The sequence below is a fragment of the Hyperolius riggenbachi genome, chromosome 8 (assembly GCF_040937935.1).
Source record: "Hyperolius riggenbachi isolate aHypRig1 chromosome 8, aHypRig1.pri, whole genome shotgun sequence".
Taxonomy (NCBI): Eukaryota; Metazoa; Chordata; class Amphibia; order Anura; family Hyperoliidae; genus Hyperolius; species Hyperolius riggenbachi.
The window spans coordinates 142,946,756-142,968,088 of NC_090653.1; the positions used below are offsets into that span (position 1 = coordinate 142,946,756).

Sequence of the window (21,333 nt, forward strand, 5' to 3'; positions counted from 1 at the left end):
GTGAAAAAGGTTTCAGTTAAAATGCATTAAGTGTGAACGGAACCATGGGGAAACATGAGCATTACTTTGAAAATCAGTTGTCCTTTCAGTTATAACTGAGACCAACTGATTAAGTGTAAACGGGGCCTTACCCCTATAGCGCAGGTCGAGCTAATTGAGCAGTGTTAGCACAATAGGAATTGCCATGCACTGTATGGGCATGGTAGTTTTACCACAGGATAGTGAATAAACCCTATTGACATCCCTGTTCTCACTTTCCCCTCCTCCGTTCATTTATTTATTGACAACTTGATGGCATTTCTCCATCTGCAACATGCATTCTTCCTCCAGTCTTTGTTTTGAATATTGACCTAAAGTGATTGTCCTGATTCAATGGGTACAATAAACAGAATAATATCACTTGTATACTCAAACATACGAAAGGTTTATTTACGTTTATACAAATTTACTGAGTTCTGCAGCTCCTATAAAAACAGTAAACTATTTATTACAACAATATACAAATTTTAAAAAATCAACATCGTATCCTTGCAATTCCAGTAATGATCACATAAAAGTAAAGTAGCAACTGTCAATTTGCAGTCTTGTTTGCCTAACATAACAGGAAGCACAGAAATAATAGCAAAGTTACACAGATGTCACCAGTTTCACACTGCATACAAATGTAAACACTTTTAGATATCATATAGTCCCCAATAATGTTAGCTTTTACAGTATTTATAATAATGTAACTTTTGTATTTGGTTTGTATTTGGTTATCTGTAGGTCAGGAAGACCCTCACTAGAAATGATCAGTTCTCTGGGGAAGTTGTTTTCTAAAACGAAAACAATAACAACAAAAAATACAATTCATTGATCAATCTATCATGGATTCAATTTGTATTTCTTTTTTTTTACTTAGTGCCTGGTCATCAGCAACACAACACTGGACACGGGACACCTGAAGTTAAAGGGATATGGAGGCTGCCATATTTATTACCTTTTATACAACGCAAATTGCCTGGCTGTCCTGCTGATCCTCTGCCTCTAATACTTTTAGCTATAGACCCAAGCATGCAGGTAAAATGCTTGTATGAAGTTTGACTGGATTTGCTGTATGCTTGTTTCAAGTGTGTGATTCAGACACTACTGATGCTTGAAATATCAGCAGGTATTGTTTAAAAGGAAAAAAATGTGTCAGCCTCCATATGTCTCTCACCTCGGGTTCCCTTTAATTTTTCCACTTCAAAGGCTGATAATGACAAGTTAATCAGAGAAGTACAATTTAATGACACGCTTTTCCATGAATTCTGCTTGCAGGAGAAATTCTCATAGGTGAATTGGTCACTTCTACGCCTCAACTGGTGCCTTAGCAACCAAGTAAAAGGCTCCACCCTTGTCATGTGATATCCAGCTGTCGTTTCTGTTTGTGGTTTGTTTCTCACAAAGTTCATGTTTCAGGGGGCTCCCGTATATGCTTGTGGAGAAGCCAGTGGTACTTGCTGGTGCAAACTGTTATCCTGTAAGTTTAGCGTAGTGAGGTCCTGCCTGTGATGCATTTGCTTTATTTTCATGGTGCTGATACTGTGGTATGCATTATTAACCTGCAAAGAAAACAAAAATCAGCATGAAGTTTTGTTTCATTCTCACATAAAAACCTGGTCTAACGTCCTGCTTATCAATATAAGGAGCTGCTTAGAAACATACACATGAATGTTGCTTTCATTGAAAAGGCTACATGAACATGTTATTTAATATATTGGAGCCATGCTGACATGAGGCTCCACCTACTTCTGGCTAAGCCCTGCCCTCTTCTTTTTTGCATTTGGACTGGTGCAAAGTGCAGCACTGCTGTCTCTGCTGATGTTGTTGCTGGACAACCATGCATTATCATAGCTAAATATGGCCTCTATTATTAATATTGTGTAATTATATAGCAATAGCATTATTCCAGCAAAGTGCATAACAATTTCACTTACTTTCCTTTAGAGGAGCTCACAATCTAATCTTTGCCTTAGTCACAGCAGTCATAGTCTATGCTCTACCATAATGTAAGGCCAATATTGAGGGGAAGACAGTTAACTTACCAGTATACTGGGATGGAAAAGGCTTCCAAAAGTATAAAACAATTACAAACTGCCTTAAAAGTAATGAAGGGGGCTTATCTCAATGGATAATGCAACTTGCGATAGGTAAACAAGTTTTTATTAAAAACTAAAAGTCTTAGGGTGTTTAATAAAAATGTGTTTACCTCCTGGAAGATGCTTTCTTCATCCACCTTCATTACTTAAGACGTATTTTAATTGTTGTATACTTTTGGGGGTTGCCTCTTCCATCCCAGTATATCTCCCCCCCCCCCTCCCCATATGTTTGTGGGCTACAAGTTCTTATGGAACATCTAGCAGTTTTTTTAGGGTGTGAAGGACCCGAGTGAGGATAGGCTTTCCTCACATGCCTTATAATGGGGTTGCTGGTACTGCAACCCTTACTTGTGAATGTCTCTCCTTTACACATATTGGTCATCAACTTCTACACTATACAGGGCTTCTTGGGTTCTCTGTGTCTTTTTGTCTTTCTGGAGGGGCCTTCAGACTACTCCAGACACCCCCCTTAAATTACCAGTATGGTTTTTGGATATAGGAGGGAACTGTAGTTTCTCTTTTACATTTTTTGTGTTACATGCATCCTTCCTATATGTTACTAACCACTAGAGATGGCCCAAACCTCCGATTTTCGGTTTGCGAACCGGATTCTCAAACTTCCGCAAAAGTTCAGTTTGCGCGAACTTCCGCAAACCGCAATAGACTTCAATGGGGAGGCGAATTTTGAAAACTAGAAACACTTATGCTGGCCACAAAAGTGATGGAAAAGATGATTCAAGGGGTCTAACATCTGAGTTTTTGCATGGAGGAGTGGGATAGATGCCAAAAGGCCGGGGGGGGGGGGGGGGGGGATCTGGATTTAAAGGGGCACTACAAAACTGTAAAATTTAAAATCCGTGCAAACATATACAACTAAGAAGTACATTTCTTCCAGAGTAAAATGAGCCATAAATTACTTTTCTTCTATGTTGCTGTCACTTACAGTAAGCAGTAGAAATCTGACAGAAGTGACAGGTTTTGGACTAGTCCATCTCTTCATAGGGGATTCTCAGCAAGGCTTTTATTCTCTATAAAGATATTCCCTAAAAAGGATTTAAACAATGATGCTGGCCAGCTTCCCTGCTCCCTACACAGTTTTTTGGCAGTTGGACAGAGCAACTGCCATTCACTAAGTGCTTTTGAAAATAAATATATCCCTGAGAATCCCCTAAAAAGAGATGGACTAGTCCAAAACCTGTCACTTCTGTCAGATTTCTACAACCTACTGTAAGTGACAGCAACATAGGAGAAAAGTAATTTATGGCTCATTTTACTCTCGAAAAAATGTACTTCTTATTTGTATATGTTTGCACCTATTTTAAATTTTACAGTTTTTTGCTGTAGTGCCCCTTTAATGCGAAGCGGATATTTAAGGGCAGAAATCACATTGAATGCTAAATTGCAGGCCTAAAGTGCTTTAACACATCTTGCATGTGTATACGTCAATCAGGGAGTGTAATTAGAGTACTGCTTCACACTGACACACCAAACTCACTGTGTAACGCACCGCAAACAGCTGTTTGTGTTGTGACGGCCGTGCTGCATTGGTGCGCACCATGGCGAGAGTGCAGGTGATGTCGGTTTTTAAGCCCATATGGTCGCCAGGCAGGTAGCTCAATGACAGAACAACAGTGACTGTCTAGCTGATCAAATTTGGTCTGTCCGCAATGAAGCAACGACGTTATTATCTTTGGTGTGCCACGAGACACTCATATCGCCGTCGGTCATTGCTTCATTGTGATACACAAGCCCCTTCACCGTGGCAAGGTAATGATCACGAAGGGGAATTGGCACATGTACATGCCTTTTTGTTTTGTTGTTGCAGCTGCAGTGCAGCCAAAAAAAATTAGGCAGGCACGTACACGCACAAGAAAAAAATAGTATAGTGGCCGCTGCTAGCCACCTGGAGTCCTGGACCCTGTTGGTGGTGGCGGAGAAGGCAGTCAAGTGGCCTGCGGGCAGAGGTGCTGTGTGGGGAGCGACTTAGTCTTGGGGCAGGCAGTCACACAGCGTGCAGGCAGAGATGCAGTATGTGGGGACTGACTTAGTCTTGGGGCGGGCAGTAGCCCTCCGGGATCCATACCTCATTCATTTTGATAACGGTGAGGTACTGAACACTTTTGTGACTTAGGCGACTTCCCTTCTCAGTGACAATGCTTCCAGCTGCGCTGAAGGTCCTTTCTGACAGGATGCTTGAGGCAGGGCAAGACAGAAGTTGAATGGCAAATTGGGACAGCTCTGGCCACAGGTCAAGCCTGCGCACGCAGTAGTTCAAGGGTTCCTCATCGCTGTTCACAGCAGTGTCTACATCCACACTTAAGGCCAGGTAGTCGGCTACCTGCCGTTCCAGGCGTTGGTGGAGGGTGGATCCGGAAGGGCTACGGCAAGGCGTTGGACTAAAGAACGTCCGCATGTCCGACATCACCATGAGATCGCTGGAGCGTCCTGTCTTTGACTGCGTGGACACGGGAGGAGGATTAGTGGCAGTGGTACCTTGCTGCCGTTGTGCTGTCACATCACCCTTAAAGGCATTGTAAAGCATAGTTGACAGCTTGTTCTGCATGTGCTGCATCCTTTCCACCTTCAGGTGAGTTGGTAACAGGTCCGCCACTTTGTGCCTGTACCGAGGGTCTAGTAGTGTGGCCACCCAGTACAGCTCATTCCCCTTGACGTTTTTTATACGGGGGTCCCTCAACAGGCAGGACAGCATAAAAGACGACATCTGCACAAAGTCGGATCCAGATGTACCATCCATCTCCTCTTGCTCTTCCTCAGTGACGTTACGTAAGTCAACCTCCTCCCCCCAGCCGCGAACAATACCACGGGAAGGTTGAGCAGCACAAGCCCCCTGCAACGCCTGCTGCGTTTGTTCTCCTGCCGCCGTCCCCTCCTCCTCCTCCCCCAAAGAAACACCTTGCTCATCATCTTCTGAGTCTGACTCGTCTTCTGCACACGACTTCTCTTCTTCCTCCTCCTCCCCCCTCTGTGCTGCAACAGGTGATGAAAATTGGTCCCATGCCTGTTCCTGCCGTAACTGTTCCTGGTCACGCTCATTTGCAGTTTCATCCGCCACTCTACGCACAGCACGCTCCAAGAAGTAAGCATAGGGAATCAAGTCGCTGATGGTGCCTTCACTGCGGCTCACCAGGTTGGTCACCTCCTCAAACGGCCGCATGAGCCTGCATGCATTTCTCATCAGTGTCCAGTTGTCGGGCTAGAACATCCCCATCTTCCCAGACTGTTTCATTCTACTGTAGTTGTAGAGGTACTGGTTGACGGCTTTCTTCTGTTCTAGCAGGCGGGAGAACATGAGCAGGGTCGAATTCCAGTGAGTCGGGCTATCACAAATCAGGCATCTCACCGGCAAGTTGTTTTTCCGCTGAATTTCCGCAAAGCGTACCATGGCTGTGTAAGACCACCTCAAATGCCCACAGAACTTCCTGGCCTGCTTCAGGACATCCGCTAAGCCAGGGTACTTTGACACAAATCTTTGAACAACTAGATTCATGACATGTGCCATACAGGGTATGTGTGTCAGCTTCCCCATATGCAAAGCGGCAAGCAGATTGCTGCCGTTGTCGCACACCACGTTGCCTATCTCCAGGTGGTGCGGGGTCAGCCACTCATCCACCTGTTTCTTAAGAGCAGTCAGGAGAGCTGCTCCAGTGTGACTCTCCGCTTTGAGGCAAGACATGTCTAAGATGGCGTGACACCGTCGTACCTGGCATGCAGCATAGGCCCTGCGGAGCTAGGGCTGTGCAGCTGGAGAGGAGAACTGCCACTCAGCCAAGGAGGAGGAGGACAGTGAAGAGCATGTAGCAGGAGGAGAGGAGGTGGCAGGAGGCCTGCCTGCAAGCCGTGGAGGTGTCACAATTTGGTCCGCTGCGCCCTGCCTGCCATCGTTCACCAGGTTGACCCAATGGGCTGTGTACGTAATGTAGCGGCCCTGCCCGTGCTTGGCAGACCAGGCATCCGTGGTCAGGTGTACCCTTGACCCAACGCTCTTCGCAAGAGATGACACCACTTGCCTCTCAACTTCACGGTGCAGTTGGGGTATGGCCTTTCTAGAAAAATAAGTGCGGCCTGGCATCTTCCACTGCGGTGTCCCGATGGCCACAAATTTACGGAAGGCCTCAAAGTCCACCAGCCGGTATGGTAACAGCTGGCGAGCTAACAGTTCCGCCACGCCAGCTGTCAGACGCCGGGCAAGGGGGTGACTGGCCGAAATTGGCTTCTTCCGCTCAAACATTTCCTTCACGGACACCTGACTGCTGCTGTGGGCAGAGGAGCAGGAAGCGCTCAAGGGCAGAGGCGGAGTGGAGGAGGGTGCCTGTGAAGGTGCAAGGGAGAAAGCGGCAGAAGCAGATGATGCACCTGAAGGAGGAAGAGGAGAAGGAGGGTGACTTTTCTTTTGTGTTCTGCTGCTGCTTTTGCTCAAGTGGCCATCCCATTGCTGTTTGTGCCTTTTCTCCAGGTGCCTTCGTAAGGCACTTGTCCCTACGTGAGTGTTGGCCTTTCCACGGCTCAATTTTTGTTGGCAGAGCGAACAGATGGCTTTGCTCCGATCTGAGGCACACACATTAAAAAATGTCCACACCGCTGAGCCACCCTGGGATGTGGGCACTATGGGGACCTCAGCAGCTGATGCTGAAGGGCAAGTTGGCTGGCTGTACATAGGTGGCGATACATGGTGCCGGACACTGCCACCAGCTGTTTCTGACGAAGAGCTGCCCCAGCTTCTTTCAGCAACTTCTCTCCTCCTACTATTCTCTGACTCCCCCTCTGAACTGTCCCCCTCTTCATCTCCTCTATTGGGAACATACAGAGGATCTGTATCATCGTCATCATCATAATCATCCTGCCCAGCTTCGCTTGCCTGAGAAAAATCCAAACATGCACCATCAGTAGGTCCTTCATCCTCCTTACACGTTACATCCATAGTTTTGCTGCGTAACTCAGACATATGAGCTGGTGAAAATTCATCTGGCTGTAACAACAATGGCTGTGCATCAGTGATTTCACCACTAAATAATTCTTGCGAAGTGTCAAATGCAGCGGAAGTGGTGCTAGTAGTAGCGCTAGTGGCTGAGCAAGATGAGGTGTTCTGTGTCGCTAAATACTCAACCACATCCTGACAATCTTGGGAGGTGATGGCACGTGCCTTCTTCCGAGCACTGTACTGTGGGCCAGGTCCACACGAAATTACATTTACACGACCTCGCACAGATCTGCCGGGTGGCCTTCCTCTGGCTCTGGCACTACCTCTTCCTCTACCTGTTTTGTCCATATCGGGTATGCACGGAGTGGTATATCACACTGCGTGCACTCACGTAGGTAGGTGGGTTCACTTAACTGCACAGGTATGCGCAATGATGCGGTGGGTTCACTGAACAGAACAGGTATGCAGTGGCGGGTTCACTGAACACAACAGGTATGCAGTGGCGGGTTCACTGAACAGAACAGGTATACAGTGGCAGGTTCACTGAACAGAACAGGTATACAGTGGCGGGTTCACTGAACACAACAGGTATGCAGTGGCGGGTTCACTGAACAGAACAGGTATACAGTGGCAGGTTCACTGAACAGAACAGGTATGCAGTGGCAGGTTCACTGAACAGAACAGGTATACAGTGGCGGGTTCACTGAACACAACAGGAATGCAGTGGCGGGTTCACAGAACAGGTATGCAGTGGCGGGTTCACTGAACAGTACAGGTATGCAGTGGCGGGTTCACTGAACAGAACAGGAATACAGTGGCGGGTTCACTGAACACAACAGATATGCAGTGGTGGGTTCACTGAACGGGAATACAGTGGCGGATTCACTGAACAGAACAGGTATGCAGTGGCGGGTTCACTGAACAGAACAAGTATGCAGTGGCGGGTTCACTGAACAGAACAGGTATACAGTGGCGGGTTCACTGAACACAACAGGTATGCAGTGGCGGGTTCACTGAACAGAACAGGTATACAGTGGCGGGTTCACTGAACAGAACAGGTATACAGTGGCGGGTTCACTGAACAGAACAGGTATGCAGTGGCGGGTTCACAGAACAGGTATACAGTGGCGGGTTCACTGAACAGAACAGGTATACAGTGGCAGGTTCACTGAACAGAACAGGTATACAGTGGCGGGTTCACTGAACACAACAGGTATGCAGTGGCGGGTTCACTGAACAGAACAGGTATGCAGTGGTGGGTTCACTGAACAGGAATACAGTGGCGGGTTCACTGAACAGAACAGGTATGCAGTGGCAGGTTCACTGAACAGAACAGGTATGCAGTGGCGGGTTCACTGAACAGAACAGGTATACAGTGGCAGGTTCACTGAACAGAACAGGTGTACAGTGGCGGGTTCACTGAACAGAACAGGTATGCAGTGGCGGGTTCACTGAACAGAACAGGTATGCAGTGGCAGGTTCACTGAACAGGTATGCAGTGGTGGGTTCACTGAACAGGTATGCAGTGGTGGGTTTACTGAACAGGTATGCAGTGGTGGGTTCACAGTACAGGTATGCAGTGGTGGGTTCACAGAACAGGTATGCAGTGGCAGGTTCACTAAACAGGTATGCAGGTATCCAGTGGGCTCACTGAACAGAACAGGTATGGTGGGCTCACTGAACAGCACAGGTATGCAGCCAGGAACAAGCTAAGCCTAACTAATCTTTCCCTATGAGAGACAGTCTGCAGCAGCTCGCCCTACTCTCACTAACGCAGGCACACGAGTGAGCTTAATGGCCGCCGCTGCCTGCCTTTTATTAGGGGGGGAGTGGCTCCAGGGGCTAGTGTAGCCTAATTGGCTACACTGGGCCTGCTGACTGTGATGTAGAGGGTCAAAGCTGACCCTCATGGTGCATTATGGGGCGAACCGAACTTCCGCAAAACTTCGCCTGCAGGACGCGAACGCGAACCACTGAAGTTCGCATGGAACCGTTCGCAGGCCCAACTCTACTCAAGATATGGTACTAAGATACTTTGAGCTTAATTTTAATGAAATCAACATTTAGTGAATATCCGTCCCCCTGGCCACATACAAACACAGTAACAGCTCTTGGTGAGAAAAAGCTAGAAAATACCTGTTTTTTATGCACAAATTGTGGTCATGTGACCATACTCTTCCTTCCTTTAGTTTCTGACACTGGTGGCTGACACTCCATGCTAGGTTAATTAATGCAATCCTGATATAGAGCAGTGATGCTTGGATACCCCAAATCACAAATTCGAGTAAATCCGGCCACAGCAGAATCGAAATCCGGATACTCCGTGATCGCGATCCGGATTAGAATCGGAGCTCTGAATTGACTCGGATTTTAGCCATGATTACATATAGAATCCGTGATCATGGCCATGATCACAGATTTGATATTTACTTTAATAGCAAAGCCCCCATACATGCCACAATCACCAAAAAGAACTTTTAGTTTTTGAGAAAATCAATTTTAACGTTTCAAATGAAAAAAGTATTCGTGATTAAAAACCCGCCAAAACTGCTGACTTTAGCGGTTAATAGCAAAGCCCCCTTACATTCTAAAAACCCCAGATATGTAAAAGCATATCCGAGATAACAATAACAATAACAATAATATTTATATAGCGCTTTTCTCCCTGGGGACTCAAAGCGCTGTGACCCTGCATTATGCAGTCTCAAAGGCTAGGGAAAAGAGGTAAGTTTTTAGCCTTTTTTTAAAGCTGTCCAGAGAAGGAGCCTCTCGTACTGATTGTGGAAGTGAGTTCCATAGAGTAGGGGCTGCATAGGAAAAGGCCCGAGCACCAAATGTTAAGTGTATCCTGGGAATAACCAGCTTCATTTTGTTGGCAGAGCGGAGGGTGCGTGGAGGGGCATAACGTTCCAATAGATCCGCTATGTATTTGGGTCCCATGTGGTGTAGAGCCTTGAATGTCAGCAGGCAGATCTTAAAATTGAATCTCCATTTTACTGGCAACCAGTGAAGAGTTTGCAGTACTGGGGTGATGTGTGAGCTGCGGGGGGCATTGGCTAGGAGTCTGGCTGCAGCATTCTGTACTAGCTGTAAGGGGCGCAGAACCTTATCTGTAGATCCGATTAACAGGGCGTTGCAGTAGTCTAGGCGGGAGGATACAAATGCGTGAACCAGGGCAGGTAGGTCTTCAGCTGGGATAAGGTGTTTTATTTTCGCTATATTTCTTAGATGGAAGAAGGAAGACTTGACGACAGCTGATACCTGCTGTCTGAGTTTTAGATTTCCATCCAGGATCACCCCAAGGTTTCGCACAGAGTCTTTATACTGTACAGTATCTCCCCCAATTGCTAGTTTGAGGTGGTGAGCGTTTTGAACTTTATCCATCATGTGTGGACCACCTACCACCAACACCTCTGTTTTGTCAGAGTTCAGCCTCAGCCAGCTGGTGTTCATCCAATTTTGTAAATTTTGTAAAATCCACTAGACACGCATTTATGGATGCTGATGGGTCTTGGGTGCCAGGCTTGAAGGACATATACAGTTGTGTGTCATCTGCATAACAATGGTATCCTAAACCATAGTTCTGGATTATTTTGCCCAGTGGGAGCATGTAGACTGCAAAGAGTAATGGTGATAGTACAGAACCCTGTGGAACTCCATAGGCAAGTGGCACTGGATTAGAGTAGTGTGTGCCCAGACATACTTGCTGTGTCCTGCCAGATAGGAAGGTCTGAAACCAGCTAAGAACAGTACCCCTTAGGTCACAGTAATTTTTCAGTCGCTGGATTAGTATTTCATGGTCCACAGTATCAAATGCTGCTGACAAGTCAAGAAGAATCAGAATTGAGCAATCACCCTTGTCCCTTGCAGTAAGTAGTGGTGACAATGTGACAATCCAGCCCCGCGATCCCGTCGAGATCTGCTCCCGTTAGCGTACGCAGGAAGTACGGGCGCAGACGGACAACGAGACCGGTTGCTGGATCGTCAGAGGTAAGAAGAAAAGGGCGACAGAGCGTGCCAATCCCGTCTAATCTGCTCCCGTTAGCATACGCAGGAAGTACGGTGAACAGACTGACAATAAAGATTGGTTGCGCAGCTGTAATGGGACAAACATCCACCAATCCCGTATTACTAGGCCACTGTTGCCATGCAGGTCTCATGCACTAGAGACTGCTGGAGGCAAATTCACTGTGTGCATAGTAAACGGTTAAGATTGGTTGGAGGTGCCCATACATGTACAATTTTGATGAAACACTAACTATAACAAGTAACTTGTCTATATATCTTATCTAAAGTATAAGATTTAGAAACAGCTTTAACCACTTCTGTACCAGGGGGGGGGGGTTGCCTGATCGGTGCTGCGTGGGCTCTCCAGCCCGCAGCACCGATCAGCTAGCAGCCAGGGCGATCAGACTACCCCCCTTTTTCCCCCACTAGGGGGATGTCCTGCTGGGGGGGTCTGATCGCCGCCGGCTGTTTGCACTTGCGGGGGGGGGGCTCTTCAAAGCCCCCCTCCGCAGCGCTTCCTGGCCTCCTTTTCCTTCCCTCCCTCTCCCTCCCCCTGTGAGCGGCGCAGGACGGAATTCTGTCCTGCGCCGGATAGGACAGGCTTCAGCCTATCAGGTGCCGGCGATCCCCGGCCAATCAGAGGCCGGGGATCGCCGATCTCCGCTACGGCGCTGCTGCGCAGCAGCGCCGTATACATGTAAACAGCGGGGAAGATCTTCCCCGTGTGTTTACATTTACCCTGCGAGCCACGATCGGCGGCTCGCAGGGTGTTCACGGAGACACCCTTCGTGAACTGACGTTTCCATGGAACCCACTTCAGGATTCAGGGGCGTAGTTAACGTACGCCGAATCCTGAAGTGGTTAATAGAAAATTATTATTTCTTCCTGTGATACTATGACAGCAGCCGTGTTGTTTGTAAACATTACACAGAGGCAGGCTTATCTGTATCTTGAGCATTAAGCCTGTGAAAAAAACCTAATTCCCCCATCCTCCCTCCTCCCCTCTGCCTCTGAAATCAATGGCTAGCTAGTAACACCTCCTGCTTCTCCTGCCCAGACTGATATATATATATATATATATATATATATACATATATAATATATATATTGAGCATGAACTCTCATGATTGTTTGGATTATATATATTATATATCTATAATATATTCTGAGCACGAACTCTCATGATTGTTTGGATTATATGTATTTTATTTATATATATGTGTGTGTGTGTGTGTGTGTGTGTGCGTGCGTGCGTGCGTGCGTGCGTGTGTGTGTGTAAGAAAACTCACGGACGTGGCTGCCGGCAGCTCCAGGCAGCCGCTCACTTCCGAGGATTTTCCCAGGAGTGCACTGATTGGCTGGGACTTTTGGGGGCGTGGATCTATGCCTCATCTTTGGTATTCAAGTCCTAGTCTGTCAGTTGTCCAGTGTCCGTTAAAGCTATCAGTTCACTGAGCACTGGACCTTGCCTTACTACTGAACCTAGTTTGGCTAGATCTCAGAGATATATATATATATATATATATATATATATAGAGAGAGAGAGAGAGAGAGATATAGATATAGAGATATATATATAGAGAGAGAGATATAGAGATATATATATAGATATATATATATAGATATATATATATATATAGATATATATATATATATATATATATAGAGAGAGAGAGAGAGATACAGACACTGCCGTTATATACTGTATGTACTCTCGTTAGATCAGTCTTGTATATTGTATATTGTAATTTCCTAATTGTTATTCTGTGTATGACCCGGCGTGCCCTCCACTTTGATTTAAGTCTCATCCCTCTGTACTACAATCATCTGATACTCTGTATAGACCTCGGCTAGCCTATCGACTCTGTCTCTGTCTTATCCTTGTTTGTACCTCAGCCATCTGAACTTATGTGTATGACTTCAGCCTGTTTAACGATTTAGCACCTGTCTCAGTCCATTGTACTTCAGCCATCTGATTACCAGTGTACGGTCCTAGACTGTTATTTGACCTAGCTCTGCCTTAGTCCTTTTGTACCGCATACTTCTGTTTTCACGTGTATGACCACAGGTGATGATCTGACCACGATTCGTATACTCAGTGTACACATAAATACCCAGCGTTACAATATATACTGTATATATACATATATATATATATATATATATATATACAGTATATATATATATATATATATATATATATATATATATATATATATATATATATATTCAATGTTACTAATGTGCATGTGCCAGGCTCTGAATCATCCACTGCTGCACTCCTTTCTAAAGCATTTTTAGGAGATAAATACATTGATTCATACAAGTCTATATATTAATCTAGAACAGGGACAAATGGAAATTAAGATGGAAAGGTTGGATTTGGTTCCAAAATCAGGACTTTCCCACCAAAGAAAGTACAGTTGGGAATGCTGAGAATTCTATGGGTAACATAGCCAGGCCAGTGGTCACATATACAGATGGCTGCTGATGCAAAATCAATAATGTAATACATGTAGAACAAATTTCATGCAACTAGTTTCAGTCCATCACACTATTGTTTGTTACCTTTCATCTTCCGTGTTGTTCTCTCCACAGGATGTTGTAGATGAGTTGCAATGCCTTGGTCTGGCTTCATGAAAGCAGAGATGAGATTCTGAATCTTTCTAAACATTCTTTTGGGGACTCCTGGTGCAGCCTAAATTAACACAATCATATTAATACATTTAGCAATTCCTTTGACACAAGTTCATTCTTTCATTTATAGTTATATCATATTCAGCAGTGCTTTACAGAGTACACTGAAAATGTGTTACTAACTGACACTGTGCCTCAGAAGGGCTCAGAACCTAATCTACCTGCCTGAGTCATAGTCAGGGCCGGCCGGCCCGCCCATGAGGCGGGGTGAAACGTTTGCCTCAGGCGGCACTTCTGGGGGGGGGGCGGCACCCGCCCGTCCGTGGATGTGGAGGGCCGCCCGAGCTGGAGGAGATAGCGGGCAGGAAGGGGGTATTGGGCCTAGCGGCGGGGAGGGGGGGTCGGACCACCCCCTCCCTCGCCTGGGTCCCCCGTCCTCCGCTCCCCTCCAGCTTGTTACGTCGCTGGCTGCAGCTATAAGAGGCAATGGGCGGGGATGACTCACCTCTTCCTCGTTCCAGCGTGCGCTCCACTGACGTCACTTCCTGCGGCGTAGCAGGAAGTGACGTCAGTGGAGTGCAGGCTGAAACGAGGAAGAGGTGACTGATCCCCGCCCGTTGCCTCTTATAGCTGCAGCCAGCGACGTAACAAGCTGGAGGGGAGCGAAGGACGGGGGACCCAGGACCCCCCTCCCCGCCATTAGGCCCAATACCCCCTTCCTGCCCGCTATCCCCTCCAGCTCGGGCGGCCCCCCCACACCCATGGCTTGGGGGGGGGGGAGTTGGGAGGGCGGCGGCGATTTCTTTAAAGCTTGCCTCAGGCGGCAAATGGTCTAGGGCCGGGCCTGGTCATGGTCTAATATCCCTACTATAGTCCATGGCCAATTTATGAGGAAATTAATTGACTTACCTCTATGCTTTTGGGTTATTGGAGGAAACCCATGCACAGATATACAACAGGTAATATAGTTTTTGTTTTACTATGAGCATGTTACACTCAGGGTCTTGTTGATCTAGGTACTGGTGGAAAACATGGGGATTTCCCAGGGCCAGTGATCTAAGTGACCACTGGACTTCCACAAGTGACCACAAGGGCCAATAGGCTTTGCTATTAAGGGCTTCCAAGTCATGGCTGCCAAGGTCACCCCACCAATGATGGAATTAACAGGAGGGTGAACATTGCAGTGTAGAGATGAGCAAGAGAGGAAGGCAGACCATGAACTGAACCGACAGGGACCAAGATGACAGACTGCAAGGTGGACTGGCAGAAAGGTGTGACAGCATACCAGAGTTAACAGCATAGTAGGGCTGACTAACTGCTGGACAGGAATGGCAGGTAGTAAGGATAAGATAGCAAGGTGACTGACTGGCAGGACTAGTAGTAGGACTATGAGGCAGGTCAGGCTTGGGACTCAAGGGACAGTGTGACAGATGCACAGTCTTGAGTGCTACCTGGCCAGGGTTTAAAGAGACTCCGTAACAAAAATTACATCCTGTTTTTTATCATCCTACAAGTTCCAAAAGCTATTCTAATGTGTTCTGGCTTACTGCAGCACTTTATACTATCACCATCTCTGTAATAAATCAACTTATCTCTCTCTTGTCAGACTTGTCAGCCTGTGTCTGGAAGGCTGCCAAGTTCTTCAGTGTTGTGGTTCTGCTATGCACTCCCCCCTCCAGGCCCCTCTCTGCACACTGCCTGTGTATTATTTAGATTAGGGCAGCTTCTCTCTTCTCTCTTATCTTTTACAAGCTGGATTATTTCCTCCTCTGAGCTGGCTGGGCTTTCACATACTGAGGAATTACATACAGGCAGAGCTGTCTGCACTCTGCAGGAAGAAACAGCCTGACACTTCAGTGGAAGATAGCTGCAGGGGGAAAGAAACACACAAATTATCTCTTGAGATTCAAAAGGAAGGGTGTATACAGCCTGCTTGTGTATGAATGTATTTTCTATGTGTGGACATACTGTACATCAACCTACTTCCTGTTTTGGTGGCCATTTTGTTTGTTTATAAACAAACTTTTTAAAACTGTTTTTAACCACTTTTAATGCGGCGAGGAGCGGCGAAATTGTGACAGAGGGTAATAGGAGATGTCCCCTAACGCACTGGTATGTTTACTTTTGTGCGATTTTAACAATACAGATTCTCTTTAAATAACCTTTGCATCAGTGCTGAGAGGTACAGTTGCGTTTAAGGTTATTCTTCAGATGAGTGATGATATATCCAACTAATACCTGATAATAAAGTAAGCCAACAGGAAAATTGAAGGTGTTTTTTTATTTTATTTCTATTAAATATTCACTTAATCTTATGGCATTCAAAACCAGAATCCAGAAAGAAATAAGTTAATCTAGTGTTGTCAACATGTTAATCTAGTGTTGTCAACATTATTAAATGTATTTTAAGTTTACAAACTTCTCCATGAAAATGTCATCAAGGATACCCCAGTGTCTCAGTTGTTACCTAGTCAGGACTTTCAGAATTTTGACAGCCCCATATAGAAGTGAAGCAGATATCAATAACATGCAGATATTACTAACGATAGGTAGAAGTCATTGCCATCTAGATATCACCAATGTCAAACAGAAGATAACATCAACAGTAAAGAAGATATCAGTGATATGCAGATATTACTAATGATGAGAATGTAATATCAATCATAGGCACTGGCGTAAGGCCTGCGGTCGCAGAGGTCGCAACTGCGACTGGGTCCTCCCTCTTTAGGGGCCCATGCATGCCCAAGATGTGCCTGCCCAAGATGCTGTCCTTCCTCCTCCCGATATTTCCTGTGAGAGATCACACCCAGGAGCCACTGGCCAGAAAATGACAGAGCTATCTTCACTTGCTGATAAGAAGCAGAGCGGCTCTGTGAAGCCACATACACACACTCAACAGCGGTCTTTTAGGCTCTCACAACATTTCTTGTGAAACACCTAAGAAAAATATCTTGCTATTGTTCAAGCAGCTGATAAGACTGATAAGAAGTCAATTCAACATTTGTCTTATCATCTGCTTGAACAATAGCAAGAGATTTTTTTTAGGTGTTTCACAAGAGAAGTTGTGAGAGCCTAAAGGGGCCCATACACCTAACGATTTTCCCGCCGATATACAGCAGATTTGATAACTGTGATAGAATCTGCTGTGAAATCGTTGCGCAAACGCTGACCGAACGATTGATTTCCGTCCGCAATCGATCGTTCCCGTCAATCCGTCCATGCGGAAGATTTCGCTCCATCGCCGGCGGGTCGGGAGTGTGTCGATAGCGGCGTTCAAATGTCCGACGACCAACGTTAGCGGCAATACCTTACCTGATCCAGGCCGGCGCGTATCCCCGCTGTCACCGCCGCTCCTTCTCCGCTGGGTTCCGGCAGGCTTCACTTCTTCCTGTCCCGACAGGAAGTTTAAACAGTAGAGCGCCCTCTACTGTTTAAACTTCCCCGGACATGAAGTGAAGCTGGAGCTCTGGAGTCAAGCGCGGAGAAGACAGCGGAGACCGGGGGACTCGCGCCGGCCGGATCAGGTAATGTATGCAGGGGGGCGGCAGCAGCGGCAGCTTCACAGATGGTGAATCGGTTTCATGCTGAAATCGATTCACAATCTGTTTGCAGTAAAGGCAGCCATACGATCCCTCTTTAATCAGATTCAAACAGAGAGGGATCTATCTGTTGGTCAATCTGATGGCAAATCGACCAGTGTATGGCCACCTTAAAAGACCACTGCTGAGTGTGTGTATGGGGCTTAAGTTAACCCCTCGGACAGCAAAGGCTGTATTTTAGTGTGTCTGCCTGTGCTCTGTTCTCTCAGGATGGAGAGAGCAGGGACGGGGCATACTGACTTTGTAGTGAGAACTGCTGTGAGGAGGGCTAGGTAGGATAATGGACAGTATTTGACCCACATTTAAAGAGAACCCGAGGTGGCCTTGTATTACGTAAGTGGGGCACAGAGGCTGGTTGGGCACACTAACACCAGCCTCTGTTGCCCCATCGTGTGTGTCAAAGACCCCCCTGCTCGCCGCTAAACTCCCCGCAGTGCTGGCGACACGCAGCGCGTCGCCAGCACAATGTTTACTCTATCGCTGTCTGTCAGTGCCGCTCCCACGCCTCCTCCGCATCGCCGCTACCCGCCCTCATCCCTTCCCTCCAATCAGCGGGAGGGAAGGGACGAGGGCGGGTAGCGGCGATGCAGAGGAGGCGGCGGAGCGGCGCTGACAGACAGCGCTAGAGTAAACATTGTGCTGGCGACACGCTGCGTGTCGCCAGCTCTGCGGGGGTATAGCGGCGAGCAGGGGGGTCTTTGACACACACGATGGGGCAACAGAGGCTGGTGTTAGTGTGCCCAACCAGCCTCTGTGCCCCACTTACGTAATACAAGGCCACCTCGGGTTCTCTTTAAGTGAAAAATAGACTGCATATGTGTTTAGCTCTTAATGCTGTATATTGATTTGTGCCTCAAACTCTCACAGTTTGTCCTAAACCATTGTGGCTGCATGATTTTCCTTTCAGCTGATTACTTTTCTTTTGACTTTTGGACATTTACGACTTCTTTCCCAGATTATTTCTTCATACTGATGCTTTGCTTCTCTCCCCATTTGCCTGGTACACTTTTCATCTTACAATCAGGCGTCCAGCAGAGCGGCTGTAAGTTATCAGCCCCCTCTCCAAATTAGCGGTTTATTTACTGTCTGTATCCCCAAACCCCCCTAACTAGCTGTACAAGGTCATCCACACATGCTTCTCATCCAAAGTGCTCACAGCATAGCATTTCCACTTGTCCAGAAGGCAAACCCTCAGCGCCCTCCTGTCTCCATACCCACAGCGTTTCTGTGCGACCTGCCAGGATGTTGCATACATGTTGCCAGGTCACAGAGACGCCACAGGTATGAAGACTCAAGGACGCTGAAACAAGAACGGGGAACCAAGCAACCTCGACAAATGGGAACATGCCGCTGCATGCACTCTGCAACAAACCGTGAGTGGGGAGACACAAGGAAATTGCCACAGGATTGGGAGGGGCAGGTCCAAGTTCTGCATCGGGGTCCCGAGGTCTGTAGCTACACCACTGATCATAGGCAAAGAATACTAGGGACAAGCACATAGGTAGATTCTAATGGCAGGAAGGTAGAGTCAGTCAGATTATAGTGGCAGTTAGATTTCAGGGATAAGGAGCAGGGAAAAGATTGGCAGCGCTCAATCCGGCAGCAAATGAAATGAAACCAACAGAGGCATGCTCCGCCCCCCCGGGACTTAAATTGCACACCTTGAATACAAATCAGATGCAAAACTATGCACTAAACCCTGATAAATTGAATGCAAACGGATACACATGGATATAGCTAGCCATACGTAGACTTACATTTTTGTACAACAGGAGATATTGGCAGCGCTTCCAAATACAAACTGTACCTGAGTTGACCAGTTGCATAGATGTGCAAAGCCCACACATGGGCAGATTACACAACTTGCATTCAAAATAGATGCAAAACGGATGCAATTGTACTTAGATTAGGGTTTAGTGCATAGTTTAGCATCTGATTTGTATTCAAGGTGTGTAATTTAAGTCCCTGGGGGGCGGTGCACGCCTCTGTTGGTTTCATTTCAGTTGCAGCTTGATTGAGCCCTGCCAATCTTTTCCCTGTTCTTTAGAAAATGTGTAGCCCATTTATGGCTAGCGACCTCAGGTTCATACTTTTTTTTTTAACTGTGTTAGCTAGTTGTTAGGTCTCTTCCGAGAGGGCTTGTCATTGTCACAGAAGAGTCTAGTATTGAACAATCTGTGCACATGCTGTCCTTGAAGCCAATGTCCTCCTTTGCAGCATCTGTTTTAAATGCAAGTTGTGTAATCTGTCCCTGTGTTGGCTCTGCACATCTATGCAGCTGGTCAACTCGGGTGCAGCCCATATTATATATTTCCTACTAAGCAGGAGTGGGCACTAGGTTGCAGAAAGATCTAAATATCTGAATGAGCAAAGTAGCAGAGGGTGCCAAGTAGCAGTAGATGCCAGTTAACTGTGGGTGCATAGTAGAAGTGAATGCCAAGTAACAGTGGATGCTAATTAGCTGTTTGTGTTAAGTAGTATTGGTTACTAAGTAACTGTAGGTGCCAAGTAGTAGTGGATGTTAAAGGATACCACAACTAAAAAAAATGAGGTACGGTGGCTAGGGAGGGAAAATTAGATACTTGTTCTCCGCTGTCAGTTGCCGGTCTTCTCCAATAGATGCCGGTGTCCGGGCGACTCCCCTGACATCTAACCCGGACATACTGTTCTTCACCGCTTCTGCCGGCGCATAATTTAGGCAGAAGCAAGTTCACTCCCCTGGCTTCTCCTTCTGTGGAGTGCAAGACGCTGTGAAGGAGGAACCAGGGGATTGAACTTGCCTTTGCCAAAATTATGTGCCGGCAGAAGCAGTGAAGAATGGACATACTGCGCATGCGCAGCTCAGTATTAGAGTTGGGCCGAACGGTTCGCCTGCGAACGGTTCCATGCGAACTTCAGTGGTTCGCGTTCGCGTCCCGCAGGCGAACCTTTGCGGAAGTTCGGTTCGCCCCATAATGCACATGGAGGGTCAACTTTGACCCTCTACATCACAGTCAGCAGGCCCAGTGTAGCCAATTAGGCTACACTAGCCCCTGGAGCCCCACCCCCCTTATATAAGGCAGGCAGCGGCGGCCATTACGGTCAGTCGTGTGCTGCCTGCGTTAGTGAGAGTAGGGCGAGCTGCTGCAGACTGTCTCTCAGGGAAAGATTAGTTAGGCTTAACTTGTTCCTGTCTGGCTGCATACCTGTGTTGTGAACCCACCACTGCATACCTGTGCTGTGAACCCACCACTGCATACCTGTGCTGTGAACCCACCACTGCATACCTGTGCTGTGAACCCACCACTGCATACCTGTTCAGTGAACCCACCACTGCATACCTGTGCTGTGAACCCACCACTGCATACCTGTTCAGTGAATCTGCCACTGCATACCTGTTCTGTTCAGTGGACCCGCCACTGTATACCTGTTCATTGAACCCACCACTGCATACCTGTGCTGTGAACCCACCACTGCATACCTGTGCTGTGAACCCACCACTGCATACCTGTTCTGTTCAGTGGACCCGCCACTGTATACCTGTTCAGTGAACCCGCCACTGCATACCTGTTGTGTTCAGTGAACCTGCCACTGCATACCTGTTCTGTTCAGTGGACCCGCCACAGTATACCTGTTCAGTGAAATAATAAGGTCGTTGCCTCATTGTGGTCAGACCAAATTTGATCAGCTGGACAGTCACTGTTCTGTCATTCAGCTACATCAGCCAGGCGACCATATGGGCTGTAAAGCCACCAAAACCTGCACTCTCGCCATGGTGCGCACCAGTCCAGCACGGCCGTCACTACACAAACAGCTGTTTGTGGTGCGTTACACGGTGAGTTTGGTGTGTCAGTGTGAAGCAGTACCTTAATTACAGTACCTGATTGATGTATACACATGCAAGATGTTTGAAAGCACTTTAGGCCTGTCATTTAGCATTCAATGTGATTTCTGCCCTTAAAATGCTGCTTTGCGTCAAATCCAGATTTTTCCCCGGGACTTTTGGCATGTATCCCACTCCGCCATGCCCCCCTCCAGGTGTTAGACCCCT

The 21,333-nt window shown here is 47.0% G+C and overlaps 1 protein-coding gene across 1 annotated transcript in view; it reads right to left on the reverse strand.

Annotated features, from left to right (window-relative positions):
• Positions 1-1,249: 1,249 nt before the first annotated feature.
• Positions 1,250-21,333, reverse strand: part of SH2D1A (SH2 domain containing 1A) — a 94,563-nt gene continuing 74,479 nt past the window's right edge. Inside the window, exons 3-4 of the mRNA XM_068249614.1 lie at positions 13,636-13,765; positions 1,250-1,583 (exon numbers count right to left, since the gene is read on the reverse strand). Coding sequence (XP_068105715.1) covers positions 1,579-1,583; positions 13,636-13,765 — 135 coding nt within the window. The 3' untranslated portion in view covers positions 1,250-1,578. The remainder of the gene's footprint in view (positions 1,584-13,635; positions 13,766-21,333) is intronic.